The sequence below is a fragment of the Tympanuchus pallidicinctus genome, unplaced genomic scaffold, assembly GCF_026119805.1.
Source record: "Tympanuchus pallidicinctus isolate F22 unplaced genomic scaffold, pur_lepc_1.0 scaffold4, whole genome shotgun sequence".
In the NCBI taxonomy this organism is placed as follows: Eukaryota; Metazoa; Chordata; class Aves; order Galliformes; family Phasianidae; genus Tympanuchus; species Tympanuchus pallidicinctus.
Window position 1 is genome coordinate 35,489,822 of NW_026294758.1, and position 19,156 is coordinate 35,508,977.

General features: G+C 37.2%; 1 protein-coding gene across 9 annotated transcripts in view; it reads left to right on the plus strand.

The window, feature by feature from the left end:
• Positions 1 to 19,156, plus strand: part of TLE1 (TLE family member 1, transcriptional corepressor) — a 68,400-nt gene that overhangs the window by 23,447 nt on the left and 25,797 nt on the right. For 6 of the 9 annotated variants that reach the window (XM_052700757.1, XM_052700765.1, XM_052700759.1 and 3 more), the window contains 2 exons: positions 13,295 to 13,499; positions 14,246 to 14,262. In XM_052700757.1, coding sequence (XP_052556717.1) covers positions 13,295 to 13,499; positions 14,246 to 14,262 — 222 coding nt within the window. The remainder of the gene's footprint in view (positions 1 to 13,294; positions 13,500 to 14,245; positions 14,263 to 19,156) is intronic. The other 3 variants (XM_052700758.1, XM_052700760.1, XM_052700763.1) reach the window with 1 other exon arrangement.

A 19,156-nucleotide genomic window follows, 5' to 3' on the forward strand; every position in this document is an offset into this window, starting at 1 on the left:
AAAAAAAAAAAAAAGACCCACAAACAAAAACAACAAAAAACCTTGTTTGTTTGTTTTTTTGTAAATCGTGCTGTTTAATATTTGTTGTATTTAAAGTTGAAAAAAGTAGCAGATATACTAGGTAGTAGAATAACAAGGCAAGGGGGAAGGGGGAAGAAAAACAGTAGCACAACAGCACAACACAAAACCACTTTAGATTCAAGGTACACCTGTAACTACTGTAGTTGCAAGAAGGGTTAAAGGAGAATACAGATCATAATATGGAGGAGTTTATAGGTAATCGTGGTTTAACTCAAAGGGATTTTTTTCACAGATATGATATCCTGGAAAGGTTCATATTGGGAAGGGTAAAAGATGGTTATAATTGATCTGTCTACCTAGATGTAAACTATGCAAATGTTTTAGATTTTTCTGCTTTAAAATTAACTGGAACAATTTCAAAGTAGAATATTATGCAAATATCTGAAATGAGAAATATAAGCAAGAAGCTGGAATATTTTTTTATCATTGCATTTCAGATGCACTGTCTTTAAGTTTTAAGGTGGGTTGCTAATGGTTCTGTGAAAAGAATACCTTCTGGACTGACAGTACTCTTGAGACTGATTGAGTTATAGGTCTCTTAGAGGTCCCTCCACTGTTGCATGTGGTGATTGGCTAAAGGATTAGCAAGATGCAGGATTATTTTTTCCCCTCTTGGCTGTGGTTGCCAGCTATCTCTGGGATTGTAGTGCGTGAAGCTTAAGAGGATGAGGTTAACCTCTTGAGGGTTTATTCTTATGAGTGTGTAGTTAATCCTTAGAAAGCCTATAAATAACTAGGCTGTATGTTTCATTATAAAATAGAAATACAGACTAGAGCAGAAATGAATGCAGAACTTAGTGCAAGGGAAGAACTAAGCAGCTGTAGCATTACTTTAGATCCTCCTCAGCCATGATTTGCATTATGCCTCAAGGGGAGGGGAAACTGTCTAGTTGCTTTAAATTAAATAAAAAGAGATCTTGAGGTTGTATACTGAATGATAGAGGGCTGTAAGTTCGACTACTTTGGAGTTGGAGAGAGGAATGAGTGAATGAAGCCTACAGATCTAAAAAGAACTAAGAATGTAGTTCTTAGGAGAAGGAGAAGCAAATGCTATTGTAATAGGTGAAGTCAGAGGGGAAAAGTTCTGTTCTGGGGAGACTTTGAAGCAAAATAAAACTGAGTGATTGACAGAGGCAGAGCCAGTATGAGCAGGAAACTGTACACATATATTCTATCTTCAAGAATCTCAGCACTTAAGTATTAAACACCAACTCACTATATTTTTCTTGGAAGAAAGATGCTGACAGTAGAGTTAGGGATCTTGAGGAGGACTGGCTGGAGAAGAAGGGAACGCTCGATTTTGCTCTTGAATGAGGGATTAGCATGGATGGTTAGGATAACCTTAGGAGCTACTGAAAATGTGGCAAAGTTATGGCTCATTATAGCAGTTTGCTGTATGTCATCAGAATGCTAAAGAGTTTTCAGGATTCCTTATATCTGGTAATTCCATCGATTACTAATTCTTCAGTTATCAGAGCTGCTGTCTTCTGTAATGTTTAATTTACTGGGAATGTTCCATAGTTTTATTAAAGGTGCTAGTTAACCGTAGCTTTTAAATCAAAAAACATTTAGTAACACTGAGACAGCAAAAGCAAGGATTAGCAGTAGTAGTGCTTTGAAATGTTTTCTGAGGTGACTGATAGCGGATGTAGGGAATTTCCATGAAGCTTGTGCATGGGTTGGAAAAGTGAAATGAACATGAATGTGGTAGTCTTATGACTAAGAAACTTTTCTTTTGGTGTCTCTGAAACATGTTTGTAGTTGCTAGTATCTGGGACAAACAGGTGATATGTCACTTAAAGAACTATACTGAACTTCGGATTTTAACTTCCAAAAGTAAATTTCTGTTTAGATTACTATTTTTGTCCTCAGCAAGATTTAAATTTCTGAAGAATAAAAGAGCAAGGAAGAAAAAGAAATGCTTTGTTACACTCATGTCTCAGTAATAAAAACTCACAGTGAGTAGTACTAAAGTCATTTTCAAATTGGTGTGTGCTTGAATTGGTTGTTTTTTGCCATTGTAATAGCAGGAGCATGCAAATGTATTTGGATGGCAGTGGCATGCTACTGGTAATTAAAAATGCAAATACATAGATTTGGGGTTAGAAAGTGAGTAATAGTTGGAACTATTACTATAGTGGGTTGCTCCCAGGAAAAAAAAATAAAATGTTGGCAGTTTCTTTAAGCCAGAAGCAGTGTGTTGACAGCTTCATTCAAGAGTCTTAAGGTTTGCATGTGAGTCTTCATAACAAGAAGTATGTACTTGTCTGATTTAAAAAGAAGAAAAGCCTGTCTTAATGCTGACACCAGTGAGAAGAAAATAACTTGTTTCAGGAAAACAGCCAATGTCATATCTGGATCAAAAGGTAGAGATTTAAGGTTATTTTCTGTTGTTTTTTTTTTTTTTAATGCTATTTTGAATTTGTTGCTTTCCTTCAGAATTGACAGGTCAAAGACATTTGAAGACGTGTCTTCCTCCACAGAGACTTTTCTTTCTTATACTCTTCCCCTGTTCTTCTAGCCCATGCTACCTTGTGGCATCAGCCCTCTAGTAGATCTCTCTGAAAGTAGTGCCTCCTGTTTATTTCCATGGAAATTACAACAGATGTAAAGAGCACAGTAACAGTATTTGACAGAGCAAATTCTCAGCTACAAAAAACAGTTTTTCAACATAGCCATCACCATTACACATTATTGGCAAAAATGCAGAGCTAAGAGCCTGCATGCTGTGCTTGTAGAAGTGTGCATGGCCATGTGGAGCATAGCTTGTCTTTCATGTCACTGTTGCCACTGCTGAAATGTACCACTCATCACCTTACTATGTTCACATCCACTGCTCAGTCTCCACAAATGTTCAGCAAGTATCGCTGTATGTCAATGGGTGCCGTTTTTTTCTCCAGGGAGGGATTCAGTCACATACCTTTGCTTTGTAGACGCTTTCTTACCTGATGCCACTTTGTTAGACTGCCCCTCTGCTGCCATCTCCTGTATAACAACAAAATGTAATGGGATATTGGTGGGAATGCTCAGCCTCTACTGCCATGCAACTGACATTCACCTATGACATAATAGACCAACATAATAAAATAAGAGGCATTATTTTCAGAACAGTCCTTGTAAAAACTTCTGATTCATCCATTGATGTGTTCTTTTTTCTCTAGTACTAACTTCACTTTTGCACTTTTGACCTAAGGGGGAAACGTGTTATTGTTAGTGCAGGGGTCTTTAGAACTTGATCTTCTGTGGCTCATCTCTAGCTTTTGTTATAAAAAACTCTGAAGATAGGATCTGTTATTATTCCAGACTCTTAATAAACATTTTCAGAAGAATTGCTATCACTGGAAAAGTTTACATATAATAAATATACACAGGAACTTCTATAATTTTATAAGTACATAATTGCATACACAAATATTTAAAATGTGTGTGTATGCCTGTACATATAAGGTTATGCTAGGTAGCAAAAGAGCTTCATTTTTCTGATTTTGCTATTTTGCTGGATAGAAGCATTAACAGTGCTTCTGTGGGTCTGTACTTGTTATGAGAGGAGTTCTGGGCTTGTTTACTTCCCTCCTCCATGAAAGCAGTATTGAGAACCTCTTCTGTTCTCGAAAGCCCTTGTATGGATGCAGCTGCACCAATGGAGTGCTAATGCACCCTGGAGAGAAGATGCTGCTGAACTGGAAGAATTCCATCTGCTGGCAGGATTCTGTGTCCTCACTGGAGAGCCCTCCCAGTGTGGAACAAGCTACAGCAGCTCCCAAGAATAGCTAGGCTGCTAATGCAGGTTTGCTCTTGTGAAAGAGTTAGTCATTCTGGCAGGGCTATATACTTATTCCCTCTCAATGGGATGTTAAAAATTATGCAATTTATAATTATCACAGAATTTTTCTTAAATAGCTAATTGATATTTTAGAAAAACAGCTGACTTTTCACTGGGTGTGGTAACAAATCCATTTGGGTGGGTCCACCCACATCTGTCATTCTAAAAGTAATCTTTTTGAAGAGCCCTGAAGTGTAATATCTCTTCATCTTTTTAATTCCGGTGCTTGACTTGTTCTCTAAAATGCTAGAAGGAAGGGCAGAGAAGGCTAGCTGTTAAAAGTGAGACTGAAAAGCACAGCAAATATTAAAGTTGTTGATCAGCATAGAGCTAAGGAAAAGATGAAGTACCACTTTCTCCTTTTCAGTCTGTGTGTCTGATCTGTAACAGTGATGTGGGAACAAATTAATAGTCAACAAGCTGGCCTTTTATTTTTTTTTTTTATTTTCTATTTGCATTATATTGCAGAGCACTGAAAAGCTGTTTGTCTGTTCTTATGGAGCTAACTACTGTTTTAGAAATGGGATCTTGTGATTTCACAGGAGTACTCTGTGTGTACTTGTAGATAGGCTGGTAATGACTACAATACTTGAATTGATAGCAAGCCAAGCCTTTTTTGTGATGAGATGTCATTTTCCTTATTTAAAAAAAACTGAATTCTTCATGAAATACAGAACGTATTATAAGACGTTTACTGGAATACACATTTCATACCTGTTAATGGTTTTTAGGAACTCTCAAAAAGTCTTTCAGTTATTTTAGTGGACAACTGATTTAGAGTTTTGCTACTTAAGTTCAGGTTTCAAGGTAACTACTTTGGCTGCTATTGAGAATTTCTTTCCCAGTTCCATTTTTCCAATTCTTTAGAGATAAGCTATATACATACATGGTTTGTTTGCCCCAAGTGAGGATCTGTCTTCTCATGTGTGTTTTAATTTTTCCATGGAATAGTTTTTCTTCTGAAATACACTGCTAATCAACAGATATGTATTATTGTTTCAGAGAAGTTGGTATGACAGCTTTTTGACTGCAAGTACTTTTTTTCTTCCTTTTGATAAAAAATAACTTTTAACCTTACAGAGGAAGCATATGGGGAGTTATGCTTGCTAACTTTCTTTACATTAGGGAGATTAAAGGATGTATTTTGGTCTCTACACAAAAGGAAGAAGAAACAGGCTCTAGAGTTGACCATGTTCAGTATTTCATGGCAAAACTGTGCAGTACAAATCTGTAGAAGAAGTATATTTTACAGTGGTGTAGGTATGCATCGGTGTAAAATTGTAGTTAGAGCACTGGTGCATGAAACATGTTGGGTTTGTTTTTCTTCCTGAATCATTTGAAATCAATCTTGCTTTTCCTATTTAAAATTTCCCAAGAACAAAGAGAAGAAGAGAGATGATTTTTCAAGGAGGATCCCATAGCAGAGAGATGAAAAGGAATCCTGAAAAGGAAGGGTATAACACCAAAGAAAGAGGGAGTCTGGTCATAGGGTGGACAAAGATTTAAGAAAGGAAAACAGAAATAACACAAAATCGTATACTTAATATTTTTTTACAGTACTTGAGTGCTTTTTACATGCTATTTTGTATCTGCTTTTCTCTGGGTTTTATATATAGATAAAGGTGGCAGAAAGTCTGACTTTATTAGTGTGCTTGAAGTTTCTCTATCAGCAGAGCAGTGAAATATAACTTCTCAGCCTTACTTCAATTATCTTAGATGAAGTTAATTTGTAGGGGGAGAGGGGGAATTGTGGAGAGTGTGGGGGGGAGCAACCTTTATGCCAGTATATCTTGCATTTTTTGTTCTGTGTGAGGCAATTTGTACAGCCTGTACTGTTTCAAAAAACTTGGTAAGATGTGCAGTTGAGATTTATTAGTATACTTTGAGGTATTTGAAAAAGTGGAACTAAGAACTGTGAAAATTTTCTGAGACTATTCTGTTCAGAAGTCTGACAGTTTAAAACAAATTCCTGTAATAAAAATAGCAACAAAGAAAGAAACTTGATTACTCATCTTCTTTCGTACTTTTTGATATTTGCTTTCTGACATCTATCCTCTACTCAGTAAAATGTTTGATTTTTAGAATGGAGTTGAAGATGAGTGGTAATACTCAGACATTATCTAGGCATTTTCTGTAGTAAGTATGAAAAAGAAAAAAGATTTCTTTTCCCATGAAACAGTCTGGTTTTAAAATAGTTATGTCACTGTCACACAAATTTTGTCTGAAATGTTTTTGCATATGTTTTGCCAATCTGTCCTTCTGTGGACTTAAGTCTCTGTAACAAAGTGACATTTCATGTTATATATAGACTGAAAAGGCTTGCTGAAGATGCTTTCTTTGTGTGAGGAAACCTTTTCTTCCCTTACCCTAGTCAGTGTGACTTGTTTACATAAAGGATAGTTTTCAGATAGTTGTACAAACTTACGAAGATTCCATTCTTGGCTCAGAGGCCAGAGATGCTGTAGCAGGCATTTTAAAGTTTGTTTGATAGCTTCCTATCTGTCAAAATTAAGTCAGAACTTTTAGAAGAGGAATTGGACATCTTGGTGAGATCCTCCTGAGCCTTTTCTCTAGGATAGTCATCTTTGTCATCTTCATGACCTTTCATTGGACTTTTGCTGTAGATCCAGACTCCTTTTGCATTGCGAAGGGAGCCCAGAACTGGATACAGCACTACAATTTTGTCATTACCAGTCCTGAGAAGAAGGCAAGCGTTACTTCCCTGGACCTAATGATTATACTTTGCCTAGTACAGACAGGGTTATCATTAACCTTCTCCATATCAAGAGCATGCTGACGGATATGTTCAGTGTAGTGTCTACCAGAACCCCTGAGACTTTTTCTGCAGAGCTGCTTTTAAGCTGCGTGGTTTCCAGTATGTACGTGTGTTTGTGGCAGTTCCTCAGTCCTGCCAGGTGCAGGACTTTTTATTTCCTCTTGTTGATCTTCAGATTGGATATTAGGTAAAAAATTCTTCTCAGATTGATAAGACTTTGAAAGAGGCTACCTGGAGGTGTGTTGGGGTCCACTGTCCCTGGAGATGTTCAAGAGAAGTGTAGGTGTTCCACTGAGGAACATGGATTTTAGAGGGCATGGTGGTGTTGGCTAAGCAGCTGATCTTAGGTAGTTCTAGTGGTCTTTTCAACTTTAATGACACCAAGAACGTAAAGAAACTGTTAACACATCTTGTAATCAGTTTGTCTAATAGTTGATAATATTAAGGAAAATGAAGCATCCAAAAGCAGAGAAGTGGAAACACACCATTACTGAAGTAAAGTTAGAAAATAGAGGAATAAGTAAGCAATCCATGCTGAACGGTCTTGTCTGAATATGATTATGTATTAGTCTCCTGATTTTTGTAGGGAAGAATGTGGGTGTATTCTTAAAGGAAAGTTTTGTCATCATTCAAAATATTCACACCTATTAGCTCTTCTAAAGCAACTAATTTAAATGCAAGTAATGAATTGATGGGTTAGGCTGTCAAATGAGAGTACTCTTATAGGTTAGGCTGTTGTGAATGTGAATGATGTGTTGTTTTCTGTTTGCTCCTGGTTGGTTTGTTTTTGTTTTTTTTTTTCCAAAGTGAGGTAGTATACTGGATCTGACAGGAGCATAATCTTATGTTGTTTCCATTTTTTTGAAAGGTTACAATTACAGCACTGTTCCTAGGAATTTTTTTTTTTAACGTGAGAGAAAAGATTGTTGTGTTGTCAGCTGGCTGTAGCTGGCTGTTTGTGTTTTAGCACTGGCACTCATGTTCTTTGGCCATAAACATCTGATACTGATTCTCACCTCCTTCTGCCTGATCACGCAAATGAAAAACTTGAAGATATTCCTTTGGGAAGGGAGAGAATATGGAAATGCAAATGAATGCAGTAACTTTTTTTTTAAAAAAAGTTTTTCTTATGTATCCATCTCCTTGCTTGATTTCAACAAAGTTATGTTAATTGTGCTCTACAGAAATTGACATGAATTAGCTCCCCCTGCATTTGCATCTCTGAATCACTCTTGCGCTCAACAGGTGTCTGGGGGGGTGGGAGGGGATCTGTTGATAGTATTTACAGAACGGGTGCTGATAAGGATTTCTAGAACTCTACTCTCAAATGATATTTCAGAAAGGCACTGGAAGACTCATCTGTTATACTTTGGAACCACATATAGCCTTTTTCCACTGTTGGTTTGCGTTTACGTGGAGAAGGAAGATTGTAGGACGTCATGGTCAATGTTAATAGACAAGGAGCCAAAAAGAGGTGTCTTGCTGTGATGTAGATTTTCTATGCATGAACAAAGACTTACTCTAACTGCTGCTGGAAGCTTGCAATAGGGATTGAAAATTAATTGTGGTTAAAGAGCTCATTATAGCTAAAACTAGAATGTTGGACATAAAGAACTTTTAGGATTGCTAGGAAGTCCTTGCATGGAGAAGCAAGGGCTGTGTTTTTCACATGTTAATTTTGGGGTCTTCACAGTATGGTTGGGGGGTAGTAGGAAAAAAAAAAAAGAGGTAATAAAATCTAATTCAGCTGAATGTATATTTCTTTCCTCCCTTTGAAAATATAAAGAACTTCTGCTTTTGCAACAAAATGTTGAGTGAACTATTGATGCTCTTAAAATCAATGCTCTGGCTAATTATCTCAGTGCAGTTACTTAGGTATGCATCACTGCCCTCTTCTCTGCTTCCCATATCCCTCTGAAGCTGGACACAGCCCTTACTCTGCAAGTAATGATAATAATTGGTAGTAAGACAGACCTGTTACTCATCCTTCTCTGAGCACATTTCTTATGGCAGGTGTCTAGTTTTTAATTAAGTGCTAATGAACATGCCTAGTGGACCACGGTACTGCTGCCAAGTTCTTTAGTTTTATATCTCACTGCTACTAAGCTCTTAAAAGGTGACAGAGCAAGCATTAGTGTCTTTGAAGTGACAGGAAAGTCATTATATGCATAACATAATTGTTTCTAGGATCTACAGTGGCAAATGCCTAGCTACTAAATACATCTGGTAGGCACTACTGTTATCCATCTCCCCAGTCTTTAGTTTTTCTCTTTATGTGCAGATTTTCCCCTCCTAGAAAGAGTGCAATATACTCTTAACAATTAAAGATGTATAAATAAGAAAATAATAGGGCAAGAGTTTCTGGAAAGGGTCATCTTTATCTGTGTGTTAGGAAGAACTTTGGAGCCTATTGTAAATAGGATATAAAACATAAATGGTATACATCAATCTTAAGCTTCAGTGGCTCTCAGTTAATAAACATTAAACCTAATCTACACCACTGATACTAAAGACCATGATCATATTTCCAGTCTTCAGTCTGTTCAGTGTTGTTGTGCATTTCAGCATCTTTGCAGACCACTTCCCACTGTTGCCCTCAGTAACCATTTTGGAAAGCATTAAGGTGTTGTGTGGCATAGCGATGCATTTTCCCTTTGGAGCTTTCATATTCTGCTCTACACATTAAATAGAGCATTGCTTCCTGGCTAACATATGCAGTACTATCAGAGAAAGCAGTTGTTGCCATTTTTGTCACATATTTTCAGCTTCGAGGACTTTATTAGAATAAATTAATCTGTTCCTCATTTCTAGGGTTTTCAAAATACATTGGATGTGAGTAGGCTACAAAGCAGAGCTGGGGTAATTGCAGATAACATGTCCCTAGCAGTCTGGTTTCTAAAGACATCAAGCAATGCTTCCTGTAATTGTGTGGATTTACTTGTTTGCTAATTAAACTGGGCAAGAGAGGTAAGAAAAAAGGGAATCTTCTTGAAGCCATAGGGACAAGAATGGAAATAATTTAACTTCATTTCCCTGTTTTGATTTTTTTCATGCTCACTCTGTGAAAGATGCTAATTTGAGCTCACTGTTGAAGAAAAGAGGTGATTTCTCTCCATGAAACTGTTTAGAGGGAGAGAAATCACTTCCTGTTCTTAGCCAATTTCATACCACAGCTAGGTAAACTAGTATAATAGGACAAGACCAAGGCTATGAATATATTACAGTACTGTGGATGCATGTGTGTTGTATGGCTTAAAGGGAAAATGTCGACATGGTTTAGGTGGTCATAGATGAGGTGAATAAATTAAGTACCATCTCTCTTAAAGAATCATCTTAAAAAATCACAGAGTTATCAAGATTGGGAAAGAACTCCAAGGCTATTCCACCCAACTGTCCTCCTACCACCAATGTTTCTCAATACAACATCTAAATGTTTCTTGACCACCTCTAGGGTCACTAACTCTACCACCACCCTGCTCAGTCCGTTCCAGTGCCAGACCACACTCTTGGAGAAGTATTTCCTAATGTCCAACCCAAATCTCTCCTGGTGCGACTTGGGGCCATTCCCTCTAGTTACCTGGGAGAAGAGGCTGACCTTTAGGCTCGCCACAGCCTTCCTTCAGGTAGTTGTAGAGAGGGGTATAGTCATCCCTGAGCTTCCCCTTCTCCAGAACTAAATAATCCCAGTTCCCTCAGCTGTTCCTCATAAGGCCTCTGCTCCAGACCCCTCACCAGCTTTACTGCCCTTCTCTGGTGCCTCAGTGTCTTTCTTATAGCCAGGGGCCCAAAAGTGATCACAGTGCTGAAGGTGCAGCCTCACCAGTGCTGAATACAAAGAGATGATCACTAACCTGCTACTGCTGGCAACACTATTTCTGATACACGCTGGGATGCCATTGGCCTTGTTGGCCATGCTAGCTCATGTTCAGCTGAATGTTGACCGCTCCCCCTAGGTCCATTTCCTCTACGCAGTCTTCCAGCCACTCTGCCTCAAGCCTGTAGCATTGCCTGGGGTTGTTGTGGCCCAAGTGCAAGACCTGGAACTTGGTCCTGTTGAACTTCATCACACTGATTTCAGCCCTGTGACCCTGCCTGTCCTGATCTCTCAGTAGGACTCTCCTACCCCTGTGAAGGTCAGTCATTCCTCCCACCTTAGTGTTGTCTGCAAACCTACTGAGGGCACACACAGTGCCCTCATCAAGGTCATCAATAAAGATATTGAACAGGACAGGCCCCACTGCTGACCTCTAGATGTGACTGCATTCACCATCACTTGTGGAGACTGGACAGTTCTTTACGCAGCAAAAAGTGTATCTGTCCTACCAGCTTCTCCAGGGGAATGATGTGGGAGACAGTGTCGGTAACTTTGCTAAATTCTTGGTAGATTACGTCTGCAGCCTTTGCATCATCCACCTGGCAGATCGTTAGATCATAGAAGATCAGGTTGGACAAGCAAGAACTGCCTTTTGTGAAACCATGATGGCTAGCCCTCATCCTCCTGTTGTTCTGCACATGGTGTGTGATTTCCTTCAAGATGATCTGCTTCAAAATCTTGCAAAAGATCAAGTTGTCCCCTGATTTGAGGAATTGTTCTGGAATTTACTGATACAGTCTGGGAGGATAAGTTATCTTTTTCCTTGGAGCCTGGATGAAAAAAATAAACTAGATTGCATTTCTGTCAGACTTTCTGTGCTCTTTATGAATACTTCTGAAGAAGAAGAAGCAATTATGTTTCACTACTTTATTTTGTAGGAGGTAGTAAATGTTTCAAATAAAAATAACTCTAAATATATCCTTCAAAATGTTACTTTTTAGGTTCTTAAAAATATTAAAAACAAGTCTTGTCTCTTGCCTTTAAAAGTTATGTGAGGGTTGGAAAGAATAGCGACGAGAATGTATGCATTCCTGCAAAGGCTAATTAAGCCTTTTACACTGTGTTTGAAGAGGAATTTGTGAAATTTTTGTGTGAGAAGACAAAACATTCATAAAATCATGACTTTGTTGAATAGCCTGAGGGGATTGTGGTATTTTTCTGGGGTTTATACCATGTATCAAAAACAAGTAAATGATGGCTGATTTGCAGTTGGGGACAACAGAAAAGTGAAAGCATTTCAAGTTTAGTCCAGAGTTCTGCAATTTCATCTGTTTATGTCTACAGACATTCTTAAAAAGCTCATGGCATGTGTCAGGAGAGTGGTGTGAGAAATGAAAGCATAGAGTACACTCATCTGAATAGTAATTACATTCTTCTGTACATAGTTATTATGCAGATGTTATGTCAATGGTTTATCACAAAGTCTTGGAACCTATGGAAGAATATATTTTAGATTTTTTTGGACTGGGTATTTTGGAGTATTTTGTGAAGTACTGTGAGTTTTATTTTACCTGTATTCCAAGTGAGTTTATAGTACCTTACAGCAGAACTGTAACAATGTTAGCTGCTCTTACTAGGATAGATGGCATTCAGTAGATCAGTCTCTCATGCCTAGCTAAGACATCCTGTTCAGATACTTGCTTGTATGACATCTGTTTCATCCAATGAGCGGAGTAATATTCTTTGGCTACTTTTATGCTGTTTACTTTCAGCAGAGGAATGGTGGAATATGGTTAAAGGAGAAAGATTTGTTGTCTTTTGTTCATGTGTCCAGGCCCAAGAAAGCAAGAAATAGGAAGAATTTGTCTTTTCCTGTAGCAAACTAAAGGGGAGCTATGACTAAGCTAAAGGTGGTTTTGAAACCTAAGTTTCTGAATGAATCTGTGCTGAGCAATTTGGACAAAGTTAAATGGTTTGCTGGTCTTGGAAAACGTTACTAGAACCATAACAACTTCAACTAGAAAATAACTTTCCCACATTGAGTAAATACTAAGATATTCCATTTTAGGGAATTTGTTCCCAAAATTGCTTAAAGTTCCTGTTGCCAGTTTGGCTACTGGGTTTTACATCCACCCTTTTGTACTCATGTTGCTATCTGAGTTTGGAATAGATTTTAATTTATTAGTACCATGTTTGCTTTTGAATTTCTATTATCTTATTAATGTTATTTGGAATACCTGGATTTTAAACTCAAAATTTATTCCAAAGCATAATGTTTGTTAACAATTTTCTTCACAAGCTTAGCTAGAAAAAAAATATAGAGATAGCTACAAGAAGTATAAAGTTCCTGTTTTCACACTTGAGGAGCACAGCACGGCTTGGATTTTGTCAGCGCTTTCTTTTTTTTTTACCTAAGCCAGTGCTATGCCTCCCTATAGAAAGGGAAAGGTAGTGAAGCCTTCTTTGGAATTCTGCAGATTCTGCTGCTGATCTTTGTCACTGGTGATATTATGACAAAAAGTGGCTGTCCAAAACAAAGTGACTTTTGGTAGTTTAATGTTATTCTCAGACTCTATAGCAGATATTCAGCTAGCCTTCTTTGCTTTGCGGAATGTGATCAGAAGTGTCCACAGACAGTATGATGTAGTGCAGTGTCTAGTGTGCTGGGACAAACAGGAGAACCTAGATTAAATAATAATAAAAATCCACTGTTGGTTCTCAATAACTAACCAAACCTATTCTCCCTTCTCCTTCCCAAATAACATTATTCTTCTGGGGATGATGATGCCACTGGGAACAGCAGCAGCAGTTGCAGGCTCAACATCTCTCCCATGGCCATGGACCTCCAGTGCCTCTAACACCACATCCATCAGGACTTCAGCCTTCAGGAATCCCTCCACTTGGAAGCAGTGCTGGCCTCCTTGCCCTTTCTAGTGCTTTGGGTGGTCAATCTCACTTGGCAATAAAAGATGACAAGAAGCATCACGATGCAGAGCACCACAGAGGTGAGAGGCATGGCAGACCTGATTAGGACACTGTCAGATTTGAGCATTGCTGCGAATTATGTGCATCTCTAAAGAAATTGAGTTTTATAGAATAACAACTAACTTCTGGCAAACGTAAAAATGTCTGCATATATACCAGTGAAGCAAAATTCAGCTTGGAAATTTTCAATATTTTAAATGGGGATCACTAGGTGTCATGTGCTCTGTAGTTTGCGGGGCATTTTGACATTCTGGTAAATGTTTAGTGTAACACCAGTGGCCTGCACCATATTGTGGAAAACTGTTAAACTGCATAAATGAGTAATTTTTTAAAGCAAGTAATGTCGTTAAGTGGGTGGGTGGGATAGTAGGGAGGAATGAGAATTTCAATTTTGAAGTGAATGTGTTCAAACAAAAGATTTAGGTAATTGCATCTGTTACTTTAGTTTGATAGGCTTAAATTCTAGTGTGCGATTAAATATTGGGCAAAATTGCACTTGACTAATTTTTGAAAAGAAAATAATTTATTATGTCATGAAATAAAACTAGGCTTTGTGTATGGTTAAACTGTAAATCTTGTTTACAAAATACTGTAATTTTCAGGAGATCACTGTATTAGGAATGTGCAATGACTCATATAAATAAAAGCCATTTTAAAACTGTTCGTGGGTTGTGTTCTAATTTGTTTTCCCCCCTTTTTTATTTCTGTTCTTGCCTCTGTGTCTGAACGGGCATGTCTGTGCATTTCTTGGTTACTACTGGAGCAGACAGAGAGCCAGGCACAGTAAGTACCGACACTCCTGCTAATGTTTCCACTTCTACATTAAGTAATGATCAGAAGTTGTATTGTTTGTCTGTCTTGTCTTCCTTTTTGTCATTTTCACGGTACTGGGCTTATTTGTCTACAATTAAAATATCTCTTGGTTTATGCAGAACATTGTGTTGAGTGTTTTGATAAGATGATTATAGGAACCAGGTTTCTGAGCAGAATGATTTCAGGGATACTTGATCTTAATTTTGTTTATTAAAAAAAAAGATGTGCTTACAAATCAAACAGACCTTTTACTGCAACTTAGTTTATAACATTGATTCAGAGTTAAGATGTTTACTCTAGGATTTTCAGGAATAGAGTTGCAGAACAGGTGGTAAATAATTGTTATGACTGTGTTTGGCCTTAGCATTTTATTTAATTGAATCTGGACAGACTCCTTTACTTCTTAATTTGTGCTTTCCTGATAGTACTTTTTTCTTTTAGACAAAAACTGCAGTACAGTTTGCCTAAAAGAATCTTTAAAAAGAAAAATAATCAGCCAAATATCATAATTGTAATAGCTTTTTAAGAGGTTATGTCTTGAATGATTATTGCTATACTAATCTGTTAATCTGCTGGAGATGGCCACATGCAGCTTTCACATTGAGTAACAAAGCTAGCTCTGCTTGTTGATGCCATAGGTGAATTTGAGTTCTCTTTGTTTTTTCTTCTCAATTAGAAGAAAAAAGAAACAGTTACAAATTAACAAATAAGTTTATGGTACTAAACTCCTGATTTTATTGTTTGGTCTTTGTTTTGTTTTCTGTTTGATTTTGGTTTGTGGGTTAGTTGGTTTTCTTCTTGCTTGCTTGTATTTTAATAGAAGGATATGACAATTGCTTTACCAAAAGCTCCCTGCATGTATTTTGAGACAGTTGTTTTCAGCTTCTGTAGCTATTGAGTTACAGAAGTTAAAAGTCTTTGCCAGTTTAACTGTGGAACTAATTTCAAGCTGTGTTTTCCTGAAACCTTGGATCTATGAGGGTGTATTTCTTTGAGCGATACTAGGCAAGAGTGGAATTCTCAATGTCTTTCTTAGGAAATGAGGAAGGAGGTTTGCAGTGTGTGTGTGTGTTTGTCTGTGAGCATGTGAGAATGTGCATATACAGTTAGGAGATACAGTGGCTTTGACATTTGGCTTGGTGGTTATGCTGTTTCTTCTTCTTGCTCTCCCCAGCCTTCTCCATGTACATGATCATATATAGTATGCTATAAGATTTCACTAAGTAACATCTTTAAAAAGATAGTTCAGGGTGCTCTTATACCCCTTCTCTTCCTGTTTCTCTTCAGTTGCAAAAGTGCCAAGTGTTTTTGTGTTCAAAAATTTGATATTCCACAATGTTGTGAAATTCAGACTCAAAATATAACATGTAGCTTAGAATAGATCTTGCCTTTGAACAAACTTTCAAAATTAAATTTTCTTTTCTGGAGGTTTGCCATATCAATTGCTTAGTTTAGTCTGTGTGTGACTTTTATTTACAGAACATAAAACTCTTACTCCAGTTACTTCTAGTGCATCTGTGTAACTTATGATTGGTTATTGGTTATTGACTGTATGGTAACTGGCTATTTTTTCATTCTGTTAGTACTAACTGACCAGTAAACAACCTAAAGTTTTTGGTTTTTTTTTTTTCATAAAATCTGTAAATACAGATACGTTGAGTTCAAGTTATTGTGTTCTTGTGCCTTTCCCTTCTTCTTGGTCCCAATGTAGACTCCTTTATAATTAATTGAAATACTGATTACAGGTCAACTTAAACCTGAGTCTAAAATTGTTTAAATGCAGTGTTGCCTTAGAATATTGATGTAACAGAAAATGAAAGATGAAGCAACAGTGGCATTCAAACTTGTGGATAAATTGGTCAATTGGAAATGATTTGATCTTTGAGCTTCTCTAATTGTCTTATCTTTAATGGATTTGTTTGTTATTTAAAATATATCCTGAGGGTAATGTAAAATTGATCACAAATTCATCTCAAGATGAGATGAATTTGATTTTTTGGGGAATTGCATGTTAAGTGCTCATGCTGCCATCAAAAGTAATGAGGAGGGCTTGCTTCCTTCATAGAAGAAGCAAAAGCCTGTACTGTTGGTTACCTAAAGCAACCACAATGATTGTATTATATTATAATAGTACAGCATTATTGCCATTGAATATTGCTGTTGCAGCCTTGCATTATCATCAGTAGAGGCTGATAGTTTTAGATGTGGAATTTTGAAAGATAGCTACTTATAGCTTGGTTGATGTCTTAAAAAGCAAAAAAAAAAAAAAAAAAAAAAAAAAACCAACAGTTTAAAGCAAAACTTTGAGTTACATCACATTATGCCATCTTATTGTTTGTTTTTTGCTTTTTTTCTAAAGTCTCTTCAGGCAAATTTACAGTCAGTAATTTGTACATATTGCATGTCTAGCAATGCTTCATAATATTGATATTCATAAATGAATATAAATTAAGATGCAAAGGTGTAGCAACTACATTTTTGTTTACCTTGATCTCTGTCCATTCTGCACGGAATCATAGAACGGTTTTTGTTGGAAGGGACCTTTAAGATCACTTAGTTCCAACCCCCCTGCTATAGGCAGAGACACCTCCCTCTAGACCAGATTGCTCAAAGTCCCATCCAGCCTGGCCTTGAATGCTTCCAGGGAAGGGGAATTCACAACCTCACTGGGTATTCTCTCCAGTGTCTCACCCTCATGGTAAAGAATTACATCCTAATATGTAGTGTAAATTCACCTGGACCTATACTTTTGCTATGTTTTTTTTTAAAAAGTTATGCTTTCACTTCAAAGACAATACGCTAAAATGATCAGAATAAAAGTATGAAACTACGTTAGTAACGGCTAGAGGATTTTGGCTGATGCATCTCTAACTGTCCAAGCTTGGGTTATGTTATTACAGAAATGCAGGCTTTCCTACAGTTCTGACACTATCTGGATGCAGTTAATGAAATGAAGAAAAGTGAGCAAGTTTTGCAGATGAAGTTGAATAAATTTTTTGGATACATCAACGTAGAAGAACTTTGTCCAGTTCTCTTTGGCTAATATAGTAGCAACATTTTCAAAGTCATTTCAGGTGCTCATTACACTTGTCTTCCCACTATTCTCATACTTTCCGAGCAGGAGATGCAAATCTTGTCAAGTGTACTGTTGTGTCAGTAATTTGTAGACGGTGAAATCTGACTTCATTATATACTTTGGATTTACATTAAAGTTAGTGTTTACCTTTTATCATCATAAAAAAACAGTTGAGCTTGTTTGTTTTTTTTTACTGACTTCAGAAGTACTCTTAAAATTTGCAATAATTATTCCGACCTGTTGGTAGACCTAGATGCTACTATTGTGTTCTAGCAAATGCTCTGTTGAAGTAGAAAAATATTCTGTCCTTGGGTTTCTATCCCATTCTTCATCTCTCAGTTACGGAGGTAGGAGCTATGCAAAATTGAATGCTACCCACTTTTTGATATTATATGCAAGCTGTTCTTGTTTTGTGTTTTTACTCTTTTAAATGAAACCAAAACAAAAACAAAAACATCTCAGAAGTACTTCTGGAAGCCTGTAGTAGTTTTTGGTGTAACAAGTATGTGTCTTTGCCTTTATCAAGGAAGTTGTATTTTTTGATAATGGCTTGTAATTTAGGAACTTGAATTTCTTTAATAAATCATATCATTCATTTTTATTTGCTTTGATAAGTCAAGTGTTACAGTCTTTATGGATGAACATCACAAATTAGTTTCAACAGGAGTCAGTCACATAGAATAGCTTGTGATGCTCTGCTTCAGTTCAGTTTGTGTTTCAACACTTTTGTGTTGAAATCAGAGGTGGATGTTGGTGGCATGGTAATAGAGGTTGAACCTTCCCACCAATATTCCATGACATTTTATTGCAGCAGAGGGGCAGTTTGACAAAATAGTGTCTTATGTAATAATGTGTATGAAGTAAAGGTATGTCATTGAATTCCTCCATGCAGAAAAAAATGACACCCATCAACATTTGCTGAATGTTGATAGAGACCCAACAGTAGATGTAAGCACAATAAGGAGGAAAGTGGTGCATTTCATCAGTGGCTACAGTGACTGTGGGTCACCTCTGCTGGTGCAAATTCTTAATGTGCGCAGCATGCAGGCTCTAACTCATTGCTGGCAAAAATGTATAGCTTATCTTGGTGACTACTGAAAAACAGCATTTTGTAGTGGTTTTTAAATTTGCTATCAAATCGTATTTATGTACTCTTTGTATCTGTTGTAGTTGCTGTGGAAATAAATGAGAGACATTACTTTCAAAGCTATGTATATCTGCAGATAGCAGTTCTGCATTGTGCAGCAGCTCTGTCATGACTGTACTGGCGTCTGAATATACAGCAAGTCAAGTGAGTGTGCCTGTGCCTGGAGGATAGGAGAGTGTTCTGGCAAAGAGACCAGCAGCAGAGAAAATGTTGAATCAAGAACACAGGTGTTATGTCCTTGGTGCTGTTTATATGCTGCATAGAGAGATCCAGCATAGAGTTTGTTATCATGTCCATATGGTCTAGAAGTTGTCTATGGTATTAACATAATAAAATGCTGTATTGATTGAGGTCTTGTGGACTTAGTCTGTACCTCTGACATACATACTTCTCGTTTGAAAGCAGTTCCTAAGGGGTGTTGCATGCCACTTAAAGAAGTGTGTTTAAATAGTGTGCATTATATTCTTATTAAGAAAACTGAGGCAACCTTATCACTGTATATCTTAACTATGTTCTTCCTTGTTTTTTTGCTGCTGATGCTTCCAGTGTTTTAAATTTTGCAGACATGAAAAGTTGCTTTGAAACCCTGAGTTTCCTGTAAAGCAGCCTTTATGCAGGCTAGTAGCACTGACAGAAGAGGA